Raw genomic sequence first — 24,157 nt, 5'->3', positions numbered from 1 at the left:
TCATGGTATTAGCATTTCTACTAAGGTTCATGCAAGAAACATTTAAAACTGGCTTTAAAATATACTAGCATTATAATTCATAAGTTTGTATTTACTGTGTAATATTTCAGCAAATATTTCACTAAATGTTTTTAACTTTTTCAGAGGAAGCAATAAATAAAGACATATTGACTTTTTTCTGTTTTACAATAAGAGAGATTTACATCTGCTGGCATTTCTTGCAATCTTTCTATATATGTAAGTGCTTTCAAAAAGAAAATATCCCTTCATATCTATTAATTGTGGTGTACAGCAATTTATTGTCACTCAAAGAAAAAATAATAACAACTAAGGGTGAAATATGTTATTAGATGTTTATCCTGTTATATAGAAAGCAAGTTTGAAATATGACAATTTTAATTAGGTATTTACAATTTTTACCTAAGAAAACTGTAAAACTTTTGCAAAAGAATGTATATATTAATTTACTAATAGAGATAAAATAGAGTTAATTTAATTTTAAAAATTCTAAATGTGACGTTATACAGATCTGCTTCTGAATACATTAAGTAAAAAATATTTTATACCATTTTGAAACTAACATACAGATGCTTACTTTTAAATTATATTAACTTATTTAATAGAATGTGTTAGGAATATGAGTCACCTAACAGGTATTTAGGTTAGAAATATATAAACCAGGATAGACATTTTAATACTGTCTCTTTAAGAGCATGCTAAAAACTGCAATTGGGTATGGTTACTCAAACGGCCATAATATGGAGCCAGAAACCTGGGTTGTCTTAGTCTCAGTCTCAGAAGAAGTCTGAGTGAGTCTGTTTTTCCTTCTGTTGGAAAGTATTGCCGTTCCTCCATTTTTCCCAATTGACTGATATTTCAGTCGGTTACTGAACTGTTTTTGACACTGGAATTTGTTATTGGATTATCCCTGGATTGAAAAACTGACTGATTTACCTGTGAATGATTTTTGGACTGCCTATTTTGAACTTTGCTTAACCTTTCTGGAAGTAAAAACCTACATTTACTGTACAGTGTATCTGTGTTCTGTGTGTGTATTATTCAAACACTATTCTCTAAACGTCTCCCTGTATGCACTCATTCTCCTAACGGGGAATTACCTCAACAGAATGAATAAATTGTACAAATATTTAATTAATCCAAATTAACTTATCTTTAATGTGAATTTTAGCAAAGGAAAGTTACATATATTCCAGTTTTATAGTGCTTCAGTTTTGAAGGAAAAGATTATGTTTACAACCACTGTAGCTAATCTGAATTTCACTGCACAAATGAAATGGAAACTCACCACTTTAATTTCTTTTTAGTAAAGACAGTACATGTGGATGTTAATTGGTTTTCAAATTCAATAAAAACTAAACACATCAGCACAGTACATCCCCAATGAAAAAGTCCTATATTGTCAACTTTTAGCCTCAAATATAAAGTGCAGTAGGAAAAAATTCAGTATTGTATATTGATATATACTTAAATACTAATAAATAGCTGGGAAACACAATCTACTAAAAATTTTCTAATAATGTTACCCTTTCTAAACAATTTCTTTAATAGAGCTATAAAACTATTGTGATATCCGAACAGTATCAAAAACTCAAACTATAGGTATAAGTCTACATATTTGTACCAATTCATACAAAACAAGGACATTCATTATATTTAAATGGAAACAGTTACAAACTTCTCTTGTACAACTATAGTTGTCTTGCAACAGAAATATATATAGGTCAGGCTGTTACTTTTATATGTGTTAAAATAAGGGTAATAAAATAAATGGAGGAAACAAAAATAACAAATAGTGTTTTCAAGACTATTTGAAACGAATTGGAAGCTGGATCCCATTTTGCTTAACAAATGCTTAGTTTGCCAAATTCCACGGAAATGAGAAGCATACCCATTTAAAACTCATCAAGAAAACATTCATTTTATTACAGGGAAAAACCAATTACCAAGCTTTCACAAGTAAATCTAAGATCTGTAATTTTGAAACAGCAATAGCAATAACCTTAGGTAGGGATGGGCCACTATGGCAACTTTATGACCTGTAGACGTCAACTCCAGAATTCCTGAGCCAGCATGGTTACCAATCCATGCCTTGGGTATGCTTTTATTACGTGATTGACTTTATGAGTAACAGCTGATATCCTTTTGTCTATGCTTTCTATGAGTCAGAAGCAAGCTTATTTAAATTACAATCCAGTCACCCTATGTAGCATTTTAAAGTGGATTACACACACACAGGTCAATACAAACTGCAACCACAAATCCTTTTAATGCAGTCTTTAACCCCTCTTGAAGTACATATTTTATGTTGCCATGTCAATTTTATAGGAACAGCATACACATCTCAAATAAATTATATGGAATGTTCTTCAATGCAAACTCGTGCTTGTGTATTTTCATACATATAACCTCAAAGAACCTCAGTTACACAAATGATGAGCATATCTGACCTTATGTTAGCGTTTGCATGTAACTTGTTCTGAAGCCTCTTAGAAGGAACAGCTATATATGTGTGATAAATGTATCATTATCATTATATCAATAACAAAAAAGCCAAGTAATCTACACTACTGAAATGGTTTTTAAAAGGGTCTGTATCCTCTCTGATTTTGTTCTCCAATTAACAGAAAAATGTGTCACATTTAATGTTTGTACTTTGCAGTAGTAAATTTAAAAGAAGTAATTTGCACTCAAATTTTGTAAACTCTGTAGCATCAAAAATGCAGATACAACTTATGTACAACTCATGCGAGGGGAGTTAAATACTTTACATTAGAGAAAATAAAAATAGTTTACACCAGAAGTATTTATATTGGGAAATTATATGTATTTGGAAAAATTCACTAAAATGTTAACATGCACACCTGTGTGCAACAGTTTAGAATAGCTATATCTTTTCCCAACATCGTGAAAAAGCTTTTTTAAGTAGTTAACTGCTATTTTCAAGTTCATGCATTTCACAAAGCAACTTTTGGAGACTACAATGAACCTAACACAAAGCCTTATCAGTTTTTAATTTTTTTAACTATGTGTACATTATTTTGTTTATTGGGAACAGCCCTACAAGCAACCCATGTTGATTATAACATGGGCAGCTGTATAAAGGTTTCAAATAAATAAAATTTAAGACTGTATAGATTGTATAGATAATACAGTGTGCTCAGACAATTCAATTTAACTTCTCAACACTCAGTGGACTGGTGGTTCTTAACTCTTTCCTGGATCAAATGACATTAAGAAACAAGACAGCATTTAGTCTACAAGATATTTCTAAAAAAACATTAGGTTAAATGAATAGTAAAATCTAGTATAGGCTGCATGTAACATCGTAATATTTTAAACATCTTTGCAACACATACATTGTATTGATTTTCAGTACTGATGGCTGGAGAAAAAATGTTTTGCAGGTTAAGCTAAATATGTTGCTCCCCTTAGATAGGATTTCAATGGAAGAAGAGAAGAGGAATGTTTCAGAGCCATAGGATGAAGGATGGGGCTGGAAACAGACTGTCAAAAAATAGTTATATGTGATGATAATGGGTTTTCCATGCTTTGCTTCCCTTTGGCTTCAGCAAAGCTTAGGTTGCCATGTTGGCCTTATCTTACTCTGTAGTGTTCTTTACTAATGGCATGTCAGTCCAAAGTAAGTCAACACTCATTCATGACATGGTCACAGCTGAAATGGCTGATCTGGTTGGGGTGGAGTATTTGTGGGGACTGCATTCAACTATCAGAATCTTGTTTGATAGAAATTAATCCCTCCAGGACCTTCCCTGCTGTCCAGTTTTTTCTGTGACTGAACTGGCAAGGATAATAAATCTAGGATAATCCAGGACAGTTCTATTGGAAGCCTTCAATATCCATGCTGAAACTATCTGTTGAAGTCTGACTGATGTCTTTATTACCACCATTAAAATCATACAACTGTCTCACAATATCATCAGCACAGCACATTCTAAAAGGAAGGTTATCAATGTAATAACAGGCACAAAAATTAATTGGTATCAACCATGATGAGGGTGAATTGCAATGGTAAGTTGAGTTACCACCACTTCACTATGAAGTGATTCCCTCATCAGGGATGGCACCAACTGATTTTTAATCCATCCTGTGCCTAAAATTACATCAATAATCTTCCTTGTTGAATTGAGATGGTAAGTTGAAACTTAGGATCAGCATTTCCTCATGTGAGCCTTTGGATTACAAATAACATCAACAGGACAGGAGAGATGAGGTTCATTAGTGGGCAGGAGTTATGTATCTGCCTATTTTGCACATGGCTTGTTGGGATATTCATAAAGTCAAAGTCTTGCTAGCTAGCACTGATGAAGTTATCTAGTTTGAGTAATGAAACAGCCACAAGAAAACAAGCAAGCTCAAGTCATTTTCTGGGCTGACAAGATAATGATTCTGCCTTACCTTGTATATTGTTTTTTTCTGTGTCATTGGTAGCTGTGAGGATTTACAAGATTTTAACATTTACTCACAACATGCTTTCCTTCTGCATTTTCTCTTAACGGTTCCCCTGAAATCCAAGAGGGAAGGAGCAGACTCCAAAATGTTGGCGGTAATTAGAAAAAAAAAATGGTGGTTTCCAAAGTTGTACCAGATTACAATCTCATGCAGACCAGACCAGACCAGAGGGAGTTGAATAGATCTTACTAAATGGGCAGATGAATTTAAAAGAAGACAGTTCGTCCAATAATCTTATTTAGAAATATGCAGTCTTAAAACTGACAAGTAGCACCTTGAATTGCATCTGGAAGGCAACTAATACATCTCTTAAAGCAGTTTGTGTGCTATTATTATTCCAAATGGTTGGGGTAGCTTTTTAGAGGTTACCAGCACTTCTCTTATATTTATCTGCCCATTGTATTTGATACAGAAGGAAGCTTTTAGTGGTTATGATGTTCAGTTTGTTGTTTGTTAGGCTGATGTACACATTTTGATCAAACCGCATGGGTCTCCACTGCAATGAAAGATGATATTGAAGTTGGCTTTGACAGAATTCCACTATAATAAAATTACCTGCATTTTCAAACTGATATTATCTAAGGGATTCCTAGAAGTTCTTGGGAATTTTCTAAGTCAACAGCTGAAAATTCTGCGGGGTCCTTAAAAGCAATATGAGAAAAGCTGAGTTTTTTTTTTTTCTTTGCTAACGGACAATTTATCATGGCCTTTGTTTTTGAGAATTACCAAGACAGCCCTTCTTAGATAATGTAGCACTCACTGTCTTTAAAGGAGTGTGTAAGCAACGAGATTCTCATTGATTCTAATATGTCACTAGAGGTGGCCTTAGGAAACCTACTTTGAATGGTTTACCATCTATGGCCATACTTGTACAAAGAAAGAATTGCCACACAGAAATAGTGACCAATTCTTACCACTTTAGGATGAAAGCCACTGAGTTAAAACTACTAAAAAGAAGGTTTGGGTTAAACATCAGGAGGAATTTTCTGACTGTATGAGTTGTCAGCAATGGCTTATGCTGTTCTGTGATGTGATAAAGTTTTCCTTCACTACAGATCTTCATACAGAGCAGTGGTGGGCTGCTGCCTGGTCGGACAGGTTCAGGTAAACCGGTAGTTGTGATCACTGTCTGGGACTATCCCCCTGCCCCTGCGCTATCCTGTCCATATATAACTAACTTTCTGGCTTGTTCCCCCTGCCCACGCTGCCCATGCCGTGCCTACTGTACTCACCGGAGCTGCCTGAGTAGATTAGCTGCATGTTTGAAGCTGCGTTTCAGTTTCAAAGAGGTATGAGCTCACAACCAGCGAAACGGTTGTTAACATAAGTGCAGCCCACCTCTGATACAGAGTCTGGATAGTTGTATGATCAGATGCTGCCGTCGATACTGTACTGAGCAAGAAGTTGAGCAAATACCTCTATCTGTTCCAACTCTATGATTCGAAAAACAAATGCCATAAAGACCTGTATTTCAAGTAACTATCTTGAAAAAGATACTTATAACAAGATTTCTACTCTTAATTTCTGATACAGCAATAATAAAAATATTGGTTTTGTATTAAAATACACTTGGTATTATGAACCATACACCCAGTTTCTCTTGCTTGCAGATCATTCTTTTGACATTTTGTATTCATATCAACACCCTGAGCAATGAGACATTAAAGTATATATTATCTTTCAGTTTCAATATACTTAATTATTCCTTTCTAAATGGCAGTAAGAAATTATGTTTAACCATACATGTTAACTCTTTTTAAAAAAGAAACATTAATTGTGTTGAAGATTAAATTTGTGTCCTGCTGATTATTTAAAGGACAAAAGGTAAATGTTTTTAGTCTTTCTAAGACACAATAAATTCTTAATATATCCTTGAAATCAATCTTTATTTCACAAAGTTGTGAGAAGTTCTTCAAAATAGCCTTTGTTCAATACATTAAGAGTCAGGGTTAGCAGAAGAAGACCGTCTGTTGGGCAGCAAGGGAGTAAAACTTCGCTTAAGTGACAGTTTCATTATGTTTATTGATCATGTTTCAAGTGGCATTCTATTTTATGTCCACTACGAAGACAAGATCGCTTTAGAAGTAAAGCAACAACATTAGGTTTTATTTTGACATTCATACCTACGTCAATAATATAAATTCTATTCTCTAAAGTTTAGAATGCTGAAGTTTAAAAGAGACATAACCAGTTATACAGCTAAGATGTCTGAAAGAAGGATGAATTGGATCTATGCATAGCTCTTTTGGATATAATCCATAGAATTCATATACACTATCTCTATATTTTTCACGATGCTATCATGAAGTAGTTCAACTGTAAATACAGATGGCATGAATCTTGCTTTCATACTCAGGCTATGGGGATGTGTAGACTTCAACTCTCAGAATTCCTCAGCATGCTGAGTTCCATACCGTTCTCTTGGTATGAGGTATAACTGACTAGATAATGCAACTTAATATAAAATGTACTTCAGAATCTGCTACCATTTATAAATAGTATGCTATAATTGCAAAGTTTCTATCATCCAGTTAAGCAGAAAACTGAAATTAATACTTTATTTTGATTTACAGTTATTTCAGCGTAGTAATTTTCAGCCTAATAATATGAAACACTGTACACTCCTAATAATAGAAATTAACTCCTGGTTAGTTCAAATTTTCCTCTGCTTCAGGGAATGGGGTGTGGCAACCAATCAACAAAGGGCTTGCAGTTCAGCTCGATGAGATAAAAGAAGCAAGCTCCTTGTTGATTGGCTGTTGCTGCTGCTGCCTCAATCCCTGAAGCTGTAAAAACTTTAACCTTAGACTGTTACTATTGACCTCACCCCTTTCCTAAGAGGTCTGTAGGGGGTGTGTATAAGCGCACCGTGCCTACCGTCCCTGTCCTATTGTTTCTTTTATTTTCCTTATATGTACCCATTTCATATATTCATAACTATGTTTATACTTATATCTGTTATCTTATAATCGCTTGACAAAATAATAAAATAAAATAAAATAAAATAAAATAAAATAAAATAAAATAAAATAATAAAATAAATAAAATAAAATAAAATAAAATAAAATAAAATAAAATAAAATAATAAAATAAAATAAAATAATAAAATAAAATAATAAAATAAAATAAAATAAAATAAAATAAAATAAAATAAAATAAAATAAAGTAAAATAAAATAAAATAAAATAAAATAAAATAAAATAAAATAAAATAAAATAAAATAAAATAAAATAAAATAAAATAAAATAAAATAAAATAAAATAAAATAAAATAAAATAAAATAAAATAAAATAAAATAAAGCAGGAGGCTGCTGTGGCCCAGTCCAGGCCTTTTCTATTACTGACCACATGGCCCCAAACCAAAGTCTTTTATTCAGAAACTGGCAAAATGTTTTCCTTGGATTTCACGTTCTTACAGCTTTGCCATCATTTGAATAAGACACTTTAGCTTTTCTGCCAGTGGGTCAGCCTCTTCTGGAGCTCTAGAGATCTTCAAAAAGTAAGTAATCCATGGGAAATGGGGTAGGAAGGAGTAAGTGGAATCCTGAATGCTAGCAAAGCAGGCCAAATCTATGGAGACTCAACAGGACAAGACTGGAGGACACCTTAGATGGTCTGTTCTAGCACTAGGCTCCGCATGCTCTTCCCACTCTGAGATACCTCATGAGCATTTAATGACCTGAGCATTCAATTAACAAATGCATTGGAGAAAGCAGGGAATGATCACATTCATGATTCAATCAAATGAATCTTCAGGTTACGAATGTAATTGGCAGGTTCTATTATATTCATAACTTGAGGATTACCTATATAATGAGAGTGAGGGAAGGCCTCAGGGAAGTCCTGCCTTAGCACTTGGCCACCATAGGTGCCTCTCCGACATGAGTCCTGTGTCAAGCTCATTATGCCCATGCCCACCCCCCCACCCCCAATGTAGCCCTCAATGAAATGGAGTTTGACACCCCTGTCTTACAACAATAATAAACACACAAATAAGAATAGGAATGGAGTGGAGAAGGTGAATAGAATTCTTTATTGGCCAAGTGCGATTGGACACACAAGGAATTTGTCTTGGTGCATATACTCTCAGTGTACATAAAAGAAAAGATACATTCATCAAGAGTCAAGAATCATAAGGTGCAACACTTAATAATACTCATAGAATACAATAAGCAATCAAATAATACTAGGAAACAGTCATTATAAATTGTAAGGATACACGTGACAAAGTTACAGTCCTACAATCACAAGTGGGGGGGGATGGGTGATAAGGAGTGATGAGAAGATTAACAGTAATAGTAATGCAGACTTTGTAAATAGCTGGACAGTGTTGAGGGAATTATTTGTTTACCAGAGTGAGGGCATTTGGTAAAAAAACCTGTTCTTGTATCTAGTTGGTTTGGCGTTGCAGTGCTCTATAGCGTCGTTTTGAGGGTAGGAGTTGAAACAGTTTAAGTTTGGAATGTGAGGTGTCCGCAAATATTTTCACAGCCCTCTTTTTGACTCGTGCAGTATACAGGTCCTCGATTGAAGGCAAGTTGATAGTAATTGTTTTTTCTGCAGTCCTAATTACTCTCTGAAGTCTGTGTCTGTCCTGTTGGGTTGCAGAACCAAAACAGTTATAGAGGTGCAGGTGATAGGCTCAATAATTCCTCTGAGAACTGTATCAGCAGCTCCTTGGGCAGTTTGAGCTTTCTGAGTTGGCGCAGAAAGAACATTTTTTGTTGTGCTTTTCTGATGACATTTTTGATGTTAAGTGTCCATTTTAGGTCTTGTGATATGATAGAACCTAGAAATTTGAAGGTCTGTACTGTTGATACTGTGTTGACTAGTATTGTAAGAGGTGGTAGTATGGGGGTGGTGGTGTTCTCCTAAAGCCTACTACCATTTCTACAGTTTTGAGCATGTTTGGTTCCATATTGTTCTGGTTACACCACGAGGAAAGTTGTACAACCTCCCATCTGTATGCGGATTCATCGTTGTCTCAAATGAGACCAATCAATGAGATATATAGAATCATGAGATATACAGAATGAAGGGAAAATGAAGAAAAAAATATGGATTTGGGAAAAAAAATATGGATTTGGGGAATCATAATAAAAAGGACAAGCCAGATCACAACAGATCATAACATGTGCCTTCTTTGCCCTCTCACTCTCTTTTTCCCTCCTCCATACCAACCTCCCTAAAAAAACAAACCTAGAGTTTGAAATAATTGGTACAGCAACATTTTCACTAAGTCTTGAAAAACAGGTTTTGTAGAGGTAATAAAATACACTGGCCAGCTAAATTTATCAATTTAGAAGCACTCATTTTTTTCTCTCATTTTTATCTATATGTAGAAGGATAAAAGCTACAACAGTTTTTAAGAATGCAGATAGAAACTCCACCAGATTTCTGTATCTCCTTTGAACTATCTCAAGCAATTTAAAAACAGTGGATTTGATTTGACACTTCAAATTGCTTCTGATATTAAAGATTTGATTTGAAGGACTGATTTGATTACGTTTCTTTAAAACTGAATAATTCTTTTAAAAATTCATAAAGTCTTATTTTTTACACAAGTGCTTCATTATTTTCAGATCTTCATCATTCTTCTAATCTACATTTTAAAAGAAACTTCGAATTTAAGATTGTGACAACACAGCAATCATGTCTGGCATGTATGGTATAATAATTTAATAGAATTAGTCACAGTGATATATTTACAGTGAATTTCTCTAAGATCCTCCTCAATTGCTTTAGTGAAAGGAAATACTACATATTAATAGAATTCAGTGATAATTGAATTCTTACCAATTATTTAATTACCAAATGTTCATTAGAGAGATCTGTAAAGCAGTCTTGTAATAAGGAACCAGGAGTAGAATCTATGAAAGTTAAAACTAATATTAAAGAGACGTCTGTCATCTCTTTAAAATAAAAGTTGAAGTACTTAGATTATAAATGTAGGTCCTGGAATAATTATTTTATTTTTTATTTTTCTCTAACACTATTTGACATTGTTACATTACAATCTGGTCCCCCATAATTCCATGTCTCATCAAAGTCATTACAAAGTAAGTGAGAATGAATGCAAAAACAGCTGAACAAATAAGTTATTTAGAAAATGCTTTTAGTGATTGCTCGTAGTTACAGTTGTGATGAAAAAGTAACTTTACATTACATTTACAATATTCAAAAGAAAACTGAAGTAATATCACAAACATAAGCATGGTTTCACTCAGTGATTGCTATTTCACTTAACACCTGTTAGTGAACCATTGCTAAATATCTATATTTTCTTTTACTTTCTTCTTTGCTCTTCTTCTCACTTGGTGAGCATCCTCATCCTGTTGATTTTCAAGTGGTTTCTTAAATTTAATATCAAAATAAACAGTGTTCTTTCAAATGCCTGCTTTTATTGTAGGCTATGTGAGCTCATTATGCCTGATAAGTGGTAAATGTTGTGGAGTTCTTTGTACAATCAAAAATTATGCATAGTTCCATTCCAAATCCTTCAATCCATGTTATGTCTGCTTTAATCTCTTCTTTTAAAAAGCCAGAAGTATCCTTATATTAATTGCTAAACTAAAATCAATTTGCACATTAAAACCCCAGGATACCTGAGTAAAGATCAATAGCTTCATTGTGCTATTAAAGAAAATCTCTGATAATCCACATTTTAACAAAATAGCAATTATTCTTTGTTTTCTGTTCTTTTTTTATTTCAATAGCAAACTAAAATGTGTAAAAACAGAAATAAACATGGCCTTAATTTGTAACCATTCTTATTAAACCTGACATTCAATGAATAATAATTATTATTTACTCTTGTAACAGCCTTCTATTCTCCATACCTATTCATCAAATAAGAAAGGAAGAAAGGTGAGAAGAAAAAATGCTCGTGCTTCAGTCTAATGATTCACTATTCTATTTCTACAATAAATGAAATTAGATACAGAATGTAGTTGAATCCTCTCTGATCACCAGAATCCCACAAATGAATACTTTTTACATTTAAGATTGAAAGATGTAACACATTTCCTATTCAAATAGTAATCTACTCTAGCACACAATCAAAAGAGTTTAAATAGAATCCAAATCAAAAGGATTACCAGAAACACAGATTAGCATGGGATGCTTACATTTTCTACACAGACAATATTCAGTGGCTTGTCAATATTATAAAATAATTAGTTTGATACCTGTGCTTCGCTGGGGAAACTATGTGGTCGGGGTTAGTTTTGGGGAAGGAAAATAAGGGGAAGGGAAATTGTGTCTCTGCCTACCAGCATCCATCGGTATTCATCTGGATAGCATCCTGTCAGTGTGTGACAGAGTTGAGGGTTGTTTGGAAAGTGAAGCAGTATTTGCTGTGTGAGCAAGAAGGAGACAGCAAGGAGCCTGGGTGTGGCTTAGCTCAACTGTTCTGTACTAAAGCTACTTGGTGCTGTGAAATTAAAACTGAAACTCCTCTCCTCTGCTTGTGTTTTGCATTTGGAACAGACTTCTTTTCAGGTGAGAAGGGGGAGTAGAACTCCTTACCATCAGAATGTGTTAATAATAATATATGAAATATTAATACTCTGATGGTCATTTTGAAAAATCTGTTCTTAGTGAGCACTTAGAAGTTTGTAGACTTTATGGTTCTGGAGATTTTGTGATGATGCATGAGTGACATTTTGCTTTTATATATATATAGATTAGCTGTAGCTTTATTCAAAGCCCACAAACAAACTGCATTTTCTTTCTACCATACATTTTCATTTCCTCTCTCCAACTTCTTTCCTAGTTCCAAAATTTCATTTCTTTAAACTTCTTTTCCCTAGCATATATTTTTTCATCCAACAGAAAAAGGGATGACAATATGTTCCTCTGACACATCAAATAAATAATAGTAGTAACAACAACAATAATAGTGATACACATTAGTTAAAACTAGGAAGCTTCTAATGGTATTTGCATGCCAGATACCATTATGACAAATACAACAAAATCAAAATTAGTTTCATAGAAGTAAATATAGCTGTCACATCACAAATGAATTGCCAAAGAAACTGCTTTTGAAAAAATAATAAAGTTTGCTGATGTTAATATGCACCACCCCTTCCACCAATTATTTTATTTTCCCCAGGACATCTTTCTTCATCAGTTAATCCATGAAAAGCCTCGATTATCGGAGACAAGGGAAGACACTTGTATCAATGCTTGAATCTTAACTAGAGCAAAGTAATGCAAATGGGAATCTTGGTGTTGTATACAGATACAAACGGAACCTTAAATAAAATTGCAACTGATAATATTGAAGAGTACAACAGATAATTAAATCTATATTCATATTACAAAAGAACTATAATTAAAAATAAACTCTAATCAGCCAAATTTGTTTCAAAATAAATGACAACAAGCATAACAATAAACCAAATCCCCAAAATAGAATAGTTTTAAATTTGTACATCATGAACATATATCCAGTAGCCTTAAAAATGCTTTGTTTGGAAACACAGGGTCAGAAGATTCAAGAAATGGGGAAAAAATATCCCTAAGGCCATGGAACCAAATTCAACGGCTATCTGATATTTGGGTTTTAGTTGAAGTAAGGTCTTGTTTGGGTTTAACAGAAATTGCTTGTCACCAGTGAAATAGAAAGCTTATTTAACAGTTACAATGAAACTTATTTCACTGAGTTTAACATCAACCTCACTATGATTTCACAAAAATATAAGGAACAGAAAAAGATGACAGCATTTCTACTTATGAAGAAAAGTTTGCTAATGTTCACTAAGTCATTTAATTATAGTTCATCATTATAAAAATAAAATCTGTTTCTATAATCTGCCAAGGTCAGTATCAAGTTGTTGGACTAGCTTTGATATAAATGCTTATCACAAATGAATTCCCAAGAACAATGTTTTGAAAATTCAATGTATCTAAAAAGCAATAGATGTATTTTATTAAAAATTGGTATTTTTACTTCTTATACTCTCGGTGTGAAATGAAGCTTAGGGAAGCTCAATTCATGGATTTCATACAATCAGAGGTTAATCCAATTGAAAATGCTAACAGCTGACTGAAGGTAAGAAACATGCTTCTGTTATCATTAGCTGTAGTATGTGCATATATGTATGTTCAGCATCTCTAAAATCTACATACAAAATACAGTAATCATTTACTGTGCAATCTCAACCAGCACTTTATGACTGGGGAAAACCTGGCACATAAAAAGAACAATCCCAACGGCTTTTCCAATAAAGGACTAGGGCAATCTGATTGCAATCACAATATTTAAAATATATTTCTTTCTAGATGAAAACAAAGCCCAAACTTCCAGCCTTCAACATACAAAATTTTAAGTATTCATATTATAATTCTAGAGTAACTCTAATAAACTTGATATCCTAATAAACTATTTTAAAAATATTATTTAAAAAAACACTTACCACGCAAGACAGTAAGTCTTGTGGACACACTTATTTCTCCAACACTGTTAGATGCAACACATTCATAAATAGCTTCATCTCGTGGAGTTCGCAGTGGTTGTATTCTGAGGACTGATCCAGATCCATCATCAAACTCTATTACCTATTGAAGGAAACAACAGCTGTCACAGGTGTTGTTACAAACACCTACCTCTTGGATTAATCCTGTATAAAATAACTGGACTATTCTAAATTCTTACTATGTAACTGTTTGCAATTCATAAAAGTGGTGTTTTAAGTACAGTTAAGAGCAAAAATTAATGTTACTGAAACCTGCTGATCTTTGACCTGAATACAATAGGACAATGATTTCAAACTACATCAATATCCTGAATCTTGAAAATATCTACTAGATACTTTGGATCAGCTGGCAGCAACAAATTAAAACCCCTAAGGTGAACCTGACCATAATATTCAGGGAGTTTCAGGCAGTAATCAGATTGTGACACTATAAATGGATCTCAGTTTTCCTCAAGACATCAACTCTGAGGACATATTAGGGCTACCATATTTGGATGTCGAGTTCTTATGAATGGTAAATGACAATAAAGAGATAGAGAAAACACTTTTAAAACATTACTGTCATCTAATGGTTGCATGGATTTTTGCAGCCGATAATATAGTACTCCTAATAATATTCCATTCAAATTAATATGTAATTAATGTCTGAAGGCAATGAAATTCCACAGATAACTCTTATCCAAAGCATTATAAAATTATTTGACAAGACACAGACTATAACTTGCTAATGCATCTTGCAGAAATGGGTATTCAATTATCAAAACAATCATTATTATTTCAACCTTTAACTACTGGGACAGAGAACATTACCTTTCAGTTTCCTAGTACCTCAGTTTTGCTTATTAGAGCAAATGAAATACATTTCCATTAAGATAACTTTATTGTTTAACAACACTGAGAAACCTTCACACTTATGGATGTTCACCAGATTTTTTTTGCATATATAGACTGATCTCTAAAACATATTTGATACCTCTGTAGAAATTGATCTAAGTTCAAACACTACTAGGAGTGAGTGAGGAAGGTGATTGGCTTAGATGACTGTGCTGGGGCACTGAATGCTACTCAAAAGCATCTCTAATCAGGTTTACGCTTCTCTACCTTCATTTGTCTCTGGGTGAATGTTATGGATTACACTACATTGGGAAAGGAGGGAAGGGAAGCTGATGGGAAAGACAGGAGAAGGCAGGAGTAAAGGATGTGGTCACAGGTATGGGTAAATAAGCTGAGAGATAAGGGGCAGCCCATTTCTGGGGAAGGTGGACTTATTGCTTAAGGCTTATACCGTCTATGGAGATTCTCAGTCACCCAGGTCATGATTGTCCCAAAAGTGCTTTTTCAAGAGGCAACTGGACTTTCTGGTTTTTCTTTGAAGATGTTTCACTGATGATCCAAGAAGATTCTTTAGCTGAAAAAGTTTCTTGGATCATAAATGAAACATATTTAAAGAAAAACCAGAAAGTCCAGCTACCTCTTGAAAAAGCATCTTTGGGATAAGGCTCATACTGGTTTCTGGCCAACTGCGCTCAGTCCAAGGTTCTGATTTCAGAATTTCAGTGGCTCTAGACTCTGGGTGATTGGAAGCAACCCAGAATTCGAAGTAAGCTGAGTGGCTATTTAAATGCATAATAAATATTTAAATATATTAATGGCTCTTTCTTCCAATCAACATTAACAAATGACCCTATTTAAATAATCAACTATATGTGATTTCTGTTTCCTCAAATAACCTTCTAATGTGTCTGTTTCCAGACAATTAGAAGACATCTCTGTTGTGCTTTATTATTACTAAACTTTGCTGCTTGCACCAAATCTGGAAAAAAATATTGTTGCAAGATTTCCATGAAATGGAATTTTCATTGAACACAGAGGACAAGTATCCAACAGAGATTGGCAAGTTTTACCCAAACAGAATAAGAACATGGCAGAAGACTGGTGACTTATAAGACACTTTTTCCTTTTTGCACTTGTAAAATATAGCTGTGTGGAAAGAATTACTTAGCTAGCTAAGGTATTTTTGCATTTAACATAAGAAAACTTAAGCTTTGTATTGTAAATTTCTCCACACAGGGACTTAGAAAAAATTATATGGCAAGTTAAGCAGACTGAAGCACTATATCATAAAATATTCTAACCTGAACCTTTTATCTATATACCTATTTGCAGCAATTAAGATAAAGGTTTCTTGATTTTTCTAAAGTAATATCTACTTGAGAAGAAGGAAAGCTGCATACTAAAAATAATGTTTCCCATAAAAATATTCTTAGCAATAAGTCAACTGTCTGAGTTACAAAGTATGCTATCAGACCATCCCATGGTCTTGTCTGCAACAGACAGTGTCATATTTAAAATATCTCTGGCTGAGGGGGCATTGTCTGAAAATTATGTTCAGGTCATTGATGAAGTATGCTACTAAAGTTGTTGCAGTTGTTATTGTTTGTCCTTTATCCTTTTCATTTCTTCAAGGAAAGCATGCAAGGCTGCAAAAGCCAAAGATATTTTGAACTTCAGAGTAGACCCAAAGTTCTATACAAAATGTTGCATTGTCTGTTCCAGCTGCTGCCACTCCTGGAAAGCTGAAGAAATGTGTATTGCTATACTTTTTTTCCTTTGTAACGCCATAACTCTTAACACATAATTTTTGGCCTTTTGTTCTATTTCAGCCTATTATGTCTGAATCTTAAAAATGTATTGGATGCCCACCAGATGGCAATACAATCTTAAACCCTTAAATATACATAAACATAAACAACAAAGGTCAAACTGCTTCATTGTAAGGAAATTTTGAAAAATTTTGAGGTTACTGTGTTAGGGATTCTAGAAGTTTTGGTTACCTAAATATTTGGAGAATAATTCTTATTTTGTGCCTATACGTACAGATAAGTCCTTGACTTATGATCACAATTGAGCCCTAAATTTAGTTTGCTAAGTGAGACATTTGTTAAGTGAGTTTTCCCCCATTTGACTATCTTTCTTGCCACCGTTGTTAAGTGAATCACTGCAATGGATAAGTTAGTAACCTGGCTGTTAAGTGAATCTGGTTCCCCCTTGACTTTCTTTATCAGAAGATCTCAAAGGTGACACAGCAACGGTCATAAATATGAACCAATTGCCAAGCATCTGAATTTTGATCACATGATCATGGGGACAGTACAAAGGTCATAACTGTGAAAAACAGTCATAACGGTCACTTTTCAGTGCCGTTGTAACTTTGTACAGTCACTTAATGAATTGATGCATGTTGAGAACTACCTGTAGTCTTCAATTTACAATCATTCATTTATCAACAATTCAAAGTTACAGCAGCACTTTAAAGAGTGATTTATAACCAGTCCTCATACTTACAACCACTGCAGCATTCCCACAACTAAGACATCATAATTTGGGTGCTTGGCAATTGGCAAGTATTTTTTATGACAGTTGTAGTGTCATAGAGTCATGTAATTATCATTTCCCACCTTCTAAATTAGCTTCTGATAAGCAAAATCAATGGAGAAAACCAGATTCATTTAAGAATCACATGGTTCACTTAACAAACTGTAATGATTTGTTTTAACAACAATGGCAAAAATGATCATAAAATTGGCCATGACTCTTTTAACAACTGCCCTGCTTAGGAACAGAAATTTTGGTCCCAATGATGCTCATAACTACCTGTACTTTCATTAGATAGAGCACCCATTCCAGCTTTTAATCAACACAACACTGCAGAATAGTGAATATCCAGCTTTGAGCAGTCAAGATTCTTAATCTATGTTCTATATAAACTTGGTTCAATTACTGCTTTACAAATTTTGTCTCATACTTTTGATATCTTCAGTGGGGTAGAAAACTGGAAATTTGTTCTGTCACAGAAGACCGTAAATTTACTCTGTCACTGCCTAAGGAAGTATAGCGTGTAAAAGCACATGCAATTTATACTGAGTTGCTTTCAGGTAGGCACCATCCATACACATATCCGTTCAATTTTGGATAATGTTTCCACATCCAACAAAAGGATAGGTAACAGAAAGCTTCTATCATGCTTGACCTTTGCTTGACTATGCATGGAAGCAGGAATTAATGGTTCGAAGGGAAACCTGATTCAAAATGTTAGCATCAGAGAATCCTATCTAAGTCTTTACCTTAACAACCAACAGGCTGACACGTTTCTATTCAAGATTGTGTTATTGTATACATAATGGTCCCATACTTATTCAAAAGCTATTGAATCAGTGATGGGATTCAAATTTTTTTACTACCGGTTCAGTGGGCGTGGCTTAGTGGGTGTGGCAAGGGAAGGATACTGTAAAATCTCCAGTCAGAGGTGGTATTTGCCGGTTCTCCGAATTATTCAAAATTTCTGCTACCGGTTCTCCAGAACTGGTCAGAACCTGCTGAATACCACCTCTGTATTGAACCTGTCTCTATGAAAATTCTCAGTCAATCAGGTCATGGTTGTTCCAAAGGTGCTTTTTCAAAAGTAAACTGGACTTTCTAGTTTTTTCTTTGAAGACAATTCACTTCTCATCCAAGAAGCTTCTTCAGCTTTGAGCTAAGAGCTGAAGAAGCTTCTTGGATGAAAAGCAAAACACCTTCAAAGAAAAATCCAGGAGGTCCACTTGCCTCTTGATAAAGCACCTTTGGGACTATGTGACATTGCAGTTTTAAACCCTATTGATTTCTCCCTGTCTTTAGGAGTCATGCTAGATAGATGAAGAAAAGAAAAAGATTCAGTACTGACTAACATGGGTTCTATTATATCACATATTTTTATCAACTTTTGTTCTCCATTATCTTAGCGAAGATGGGCTATCTCTCTCTTCTAGATAGTATGATCAATCACATGCTACTCACAGTTATACATAAATAGCAATTATTTTCACCTGGTTTATATCTTGACCCTTTAGTCTGGCAAAAATCAAAAATATCAATTATAACTTCAACACTGTTGGGAAAAAAATCCATGGTATGTATAAGGTGTGTGCAGGGATGGGATTCAAAAATCCCAACAACCGGTTCTCTGACTGGTTGCTGAGTGGACGTGGCCATGGTGGGTTTAGTCTACCAGAACTTCTGGAAGGGCCGTTTTTCACCTTGCCCAGAGTCTGGAACTTTTCTTTGGGCCTCTGGGAGGGTGAAAACGGTCTCTCCTGGGCTCTGAATGCTCTCCGGAAGGTGGAAACAGGCCTGTTTCTGGACTTCTAGGAGGAGCTTTTTTTTGCCCTCCAAGAGTCTCTGCGCAGACCCTGCACTAATCTGCATCCAAAACGAGCCGCATGGAGAGGGGAGGGGAGAGGTGGGTGGGGCCAGCCGGTCAGTTCAACTAGTGGTTCAGCGAACCAGATGTAAATTTAACATCCAGTTTTCCAGAACCGGCCTGAACCGACTGAATCCCACCCCTGGGTATGTATAATAGTATGTGTGTGTTTCTGTGCATATGAAACAATTATTATGTGAAGTATATAGGTAGATTTTATACTTAAGAAGCCACATGCATTTTTCTATCTGGATTAAAAACAACAAAAACATAACAGTCACATAAAAAGCCCTGCTAAAATCTTTTGAACGATATAGTAGATGGAAAAAAATCTTCATTCCATATTTCATGAAGCCAAAAAATGTACCGTTAAATGATGAAGGATACAGTGTTTATTTTGTCAAAAATCTGAATGCATCACAGTTTCTGATACTCAGCATAGAAATTAAATAGCTGCAAGTTGCAGTTACAAATACAAACTATTGATTGCATCTAAGAAGAGAATATACATGGAAAGATTAGAGAGCTGCCACATTTGCTTTGCTCGAAGACACATACGCTTTCTCTGAAAACATGCAAATATCATTACACATATTCGTTCAATTAGTTAAAAATATCAATACACATAAATTACATTATCTAGAGCTGAAAAAGATCAGGCATTAATGAATAGTTGTGACAGTTCAGATTTATTGAGGAAAGAAATGTTTAATTAATTGAAAGAGTTGCCAACAGGTACCATGTACAATCCCATGCATGCTCCAAAGCACACATTTTCTCTTTGACTCCAAAGTGCAGTGCAGTCCCAGTAAAGAAGAATTATTCAGGCATATTTTAATTAAATTCTTTTTAACAGTTGAAGCATGATTTAAATGTAGGATTCATAGTGTAAAGACTCATGGAAACACAGATAGACATTCAAGAAAACTTTCATCAAGAGAATTCATAACAATGCCAGGTCAAAAAAAGGAGAGAATAGAAAGGAAAAACCAGCATTTAACTATGGCTCTATGTTAGTGGCTCTCCATCCATTATTCTGATGTATTATGAAATACAACAAAACATAGTGTTTAGTTAATTTGGTTATTATAACATATTGTGAACTGCACATTCTCATAATTCTTCTGAGTGAGGTTAAAATCTAATTACTATGCCTGATTTTAGGATCAGGATATTTATGGGTGCTATTTATAGAGGCTTTAACAGACAAAAAATAACACAATTGAACTCCAACTCTGATTATCTGTTATCTCACAATAGGACATTAAGAAAAATGATTGAACAGATATTTTAGACATTCATTTCAAGTTGCAAGGAAAACATTCCTTGCAGACAACAAAGGGTCAAAACTGGGAGCGTCCTATCAAATTCTGTATCTGTCAACAGTGGTGTCCCCCAAGGCAGTGTTCTAGGACCAAGTCTTTTCATACTCTACATAAATGACCTCTGTGATCATATCAAGAGTAACTGCATTCTCTTCGCTGATGATGTAAAGCTATTCAACACCACAGACAATACTGCTACCCTTCAAAAAGACCTCGACTATGTATCAGAATGGTCAAACAAATGGCAACTTCAAATCTCAACAAATAAATGCTCTGTCTTACATATTGGCAAAAAAAACCCAGAAAATAAAATACAAGCTGAATTGTCAAGAACTTGTTGATGATCCAAGCTCTGTGAAGGACCTTGGAATACTCATTCTAATGATCTAAGTGCTAGAGCCCACTGTAACTACATAGCCAAAAAGGCATTAAGAGTTGTTAACCTAATCTTACGTAGCTTTTTCTCTGGTAATATTACACTACTTACTAGAGCATACAAAACATTTGCTAAATCAATACTTGAATACAGCTCATCAGTCTGGAACCCACATTACATATCTGATATTAACACAGTTGAGAAAGTCCAGAAATATTTCACAAGAAGAGTTCTCCACTCCTCTACTCGTTGCAGAATACCTTAGGCCACCAGACTCGAAATTCTAGAACTAGAAAACCTAGAACTATGCCGCCTTCGGTCCAATCTAAGTATAGTATATAAAATCATACACTGCAATGTCCTACCAGTCAATGAATACTTCAGCTTCAACCATAACAACACAAGAGTTACAATAGATACAAAATAGTTACAATAGATACAAACTCAAGGTTAATCGCACCAAACTTGATTGCAGGAAATACGACTTCAGCAACAGAGTGGTCAATGTCTGGAATACTCTACTTGACTGTGGTTTTTTCCCCAAACCCCAAAAACTTTTAACCTTGGACTGTCTACTATTGACCTCACCCCTTTCCTAAGAGGTCTGTAGGGGGCGTGCATAAGCGTGCCTACCGTCCTTGTCCTATTGTTTCTTTTATATTATTTTTATTTTTCTTATATGTATCCATGTATTCATAACTATGTTTTCACTTATACCTATTATCTTGTAAGCAATTGACAAAAATAAATAAATAAAATAAAAAATAAATAAAAGATTAAAATAAAGTTTATTGGGAAAAAACAATAAGAGTTGGTTTATGGTTGAATAAAGCAGAGCTTGCAGCTGTTGAGAACTTTTTTTTTTTTTTAGTTTGAGGGAGCCTCTCTGAAAAAAAAAGATCTCGAAGCTAAAACTGGTGGTCAGCTTAGCATAAAGTTATACTGGTAAAGAGGTAATAAAATGCCAATAGGATTCTGTAAGTAGTCTGGCGGAAGGGAGATTTTAGGCAAAGAGATCTAAAAAGTAAATCAACCTGAAAATCAAGGGCAATCAAAATATTGTTTCATATTGATTCTGTTTGGGGGGAATATGACTACATTCAGTTTAGGGAAATCTGGTTTCAGAGAAAAAATGATTGAGATATTTCTTAAATGTAATCAATTATATCTTATTATATAAAATCTCAGTAAAGTTTAGATACTCCAAAGGGCATGCAGAATAAATAGTCTATGGCAGTGATGGTGAACCTTTTGGGCCCTGAATGCCCAAAGCGCATGCGCACACACATACCCAAAATGCAAGGCATACCCCTGCACATGTGTGTGCCCCCTGCACATGTGCCCCCTGCATGTACCCTGCCCCCCATGCATAGGTGGCTTAGACCAGCTTGCCGGTGGGAGGCGCACACACATAGGTTCACCATCACAGGTCTATGGCTACATTGAAGAACTACACTCATAAGAGTTGTGGAGTTTTGTTTTTGGTCTGATTGATGGTGTATTGTAAATTTCATTAAAAAATAGCAGGGGTTTTCACATTCCCAACATTTTTAAAAGGGGCATCTATACTGATATTAAAGGCAAAATAATCAAGAACATAGGCGGCATTTTGAATGGGAAACACACTACCATAATGTATTTATACTATTCTTTCAACCCATCTATTTTCATTTTATTTATCAACATGAATGTTTTGTCATCAGGAAACAAAGAGCATTACTAACATTTTTGTTCTAATGCTTTTATTTTATTTATTGACTTCATTATTTTCTGCTTTTTAAAACAAACCCTCAAAGCATCTATTTATTGTATGAATAAAATATGATTCTTAATGCATGTTAAAATAACTAACCTTATTATGCCCAGTATCATAATTCTAATCCTTTGGCTGGTTTCTACATAGTACGCCTAATGATGACCTTAGGAACTATGTACATATTTTTATGTCATTTATCTACAGGTTTGTCAATAATAACTGGTTCCTACATAAAGAGGGAATATTAAAAAAAATTACACAGCACATCTTTGTAGGATCAAGAGCTATAACCCTACAAATAAAAATGAAATTCTTCTTTTAAGCCTGAAACAAATCATTTTTTTCCAAAAGACGACAGTAAGCATCACTGCTGTTGTTTAAGATTATACTATTCAGAAACAAAAGGGAATAATCAAAGAATATTAATGTAAATGGTTTTCAGAGGAACAGAACAATGGACCTAATACCTCAAATCTCTGATTGCTGACTTTTTTGCCCTTCTTATTCCAGACAATTTTAGGCCTTGGGTCTCCCGTTGCTTGACAGATGAATGAGGCGACTCCTCCAGAGACCCCTGTCTGGTCAAGAGGTGTTCTTGCAAACTTTGGTGGTGCTAAAAAAAGAAAGAGTAAAATAAATTTTAGCAAGAGCTCACCAAAAGAATATCTCAGGATGTCAAAAATATTAAGCCAAAACAAATAATATTTACTTTCAGAGCAAAGTTTGGAAAGAAAAGGCAAGCTGATATACAGGTAGTCCTTGAGTTTTGACTGGTCATTTAGTAGCCCACTTCCACAGTTCTTCCAGTCACTCCTCCAGTCACATGATCAAGTTTTGGGCGTTCAGCAACTGTCCCACATTTTCAACTGTTTGTAATCATGTGTTCATGTTTTGTGTCATTTTTGCTGAAAATTGGCATTTACTTCCAGTTTTCAGCAAAATAGTCCACAGCAAACAATTGGTTTGCTCAATGATACGGTGTTTGCTTAATGACCATTGCAAAAAAGGTTGTAAAATCAGGTCAGTAATGTAAATCTGCTTTACAACTGTCACAACTTGCAATTGTTAAGGAACAGGCTCCATTAGGATCATAAATCAAGAACTACCTATAACACAATGAGCTACATTATAATATGCCAGTTCCAGGCAGTATTTAACATATTATCATATTGATATTGTCAGAAATCTTATACATATACATATATAATGCATAAACTAGAAAAAAAATCAAATTGCAGTTCCCTACTTGTTGTACAGTCTTCGGTTATAAAATCATAATCAATGTGCTATATTTTAAAATATCATACAAATGTAAAATCAATTTTTTTTATAGCAAAGCTTTGCTGACAAAATTACCCAACTTAGAAAACTGTTCTCCAGAAATATTTGATTTGCTCCATGAACCATTTCTATCAAAACCAGAAACCATGTGTAGCAAAGACTGCAATTAACAAATTAATAGTTTTTGCTTCTTAAAAACATTATCCT

The 24,157-nt window shown here is 34.4% G+C and overlaps 1 protein-coding gene across 29 annotated transcripts in view; it reads right to left on the bottom strand.

Annotated features, from left to right (window-relative positions):
* The window catches only part of PTPRD (protein tyrosine phosphatase receptor type D), a 1,248,962-nt gene that overhangs the window by 211,149 nt on the left and 1,013,656 nt on the right, over nt 1–24,157 (bottom strand). For all 29 annotated transcript variants that reach the window (XM_087926655.1, XM_087926630.1, XM_087926633.1 and 26 more), the window contains 2 exons: nt 23,137–23,282; nt 13,914–14,055 (listed from right to left, as the gene is read on the bottom strand). In XM_087926655.1, the coding sequence (XP_087782781.1) occupies nt 13,914–14,055; nt 23,137–23,282 (288 nt within the window). The remainder of the gene's footprint in view (nt 1–13,913; nt 14,056–23,136; nt 23,283–24,157) is intronic.

The sequence above is a fragment of the Pseudonaja textilis genome, chromosome 2 (assembly GCF_049901715.1).
Source record: "Pseudonaja textilis isolate UNSWEBS1 chromosome 2, rPseTex1.2, whole genome shotgun sequence".
NCBI lineage: Eukaryota > Metazoa > Chordata > Lepidosauria > Squamata > Elapidae > Pseudonaja > Pseudonaja textilis.
Note: the sequence above shows the minus strand (reverse complement) of the source record. Positions and strands in the feature narration are given on the sequence as shown.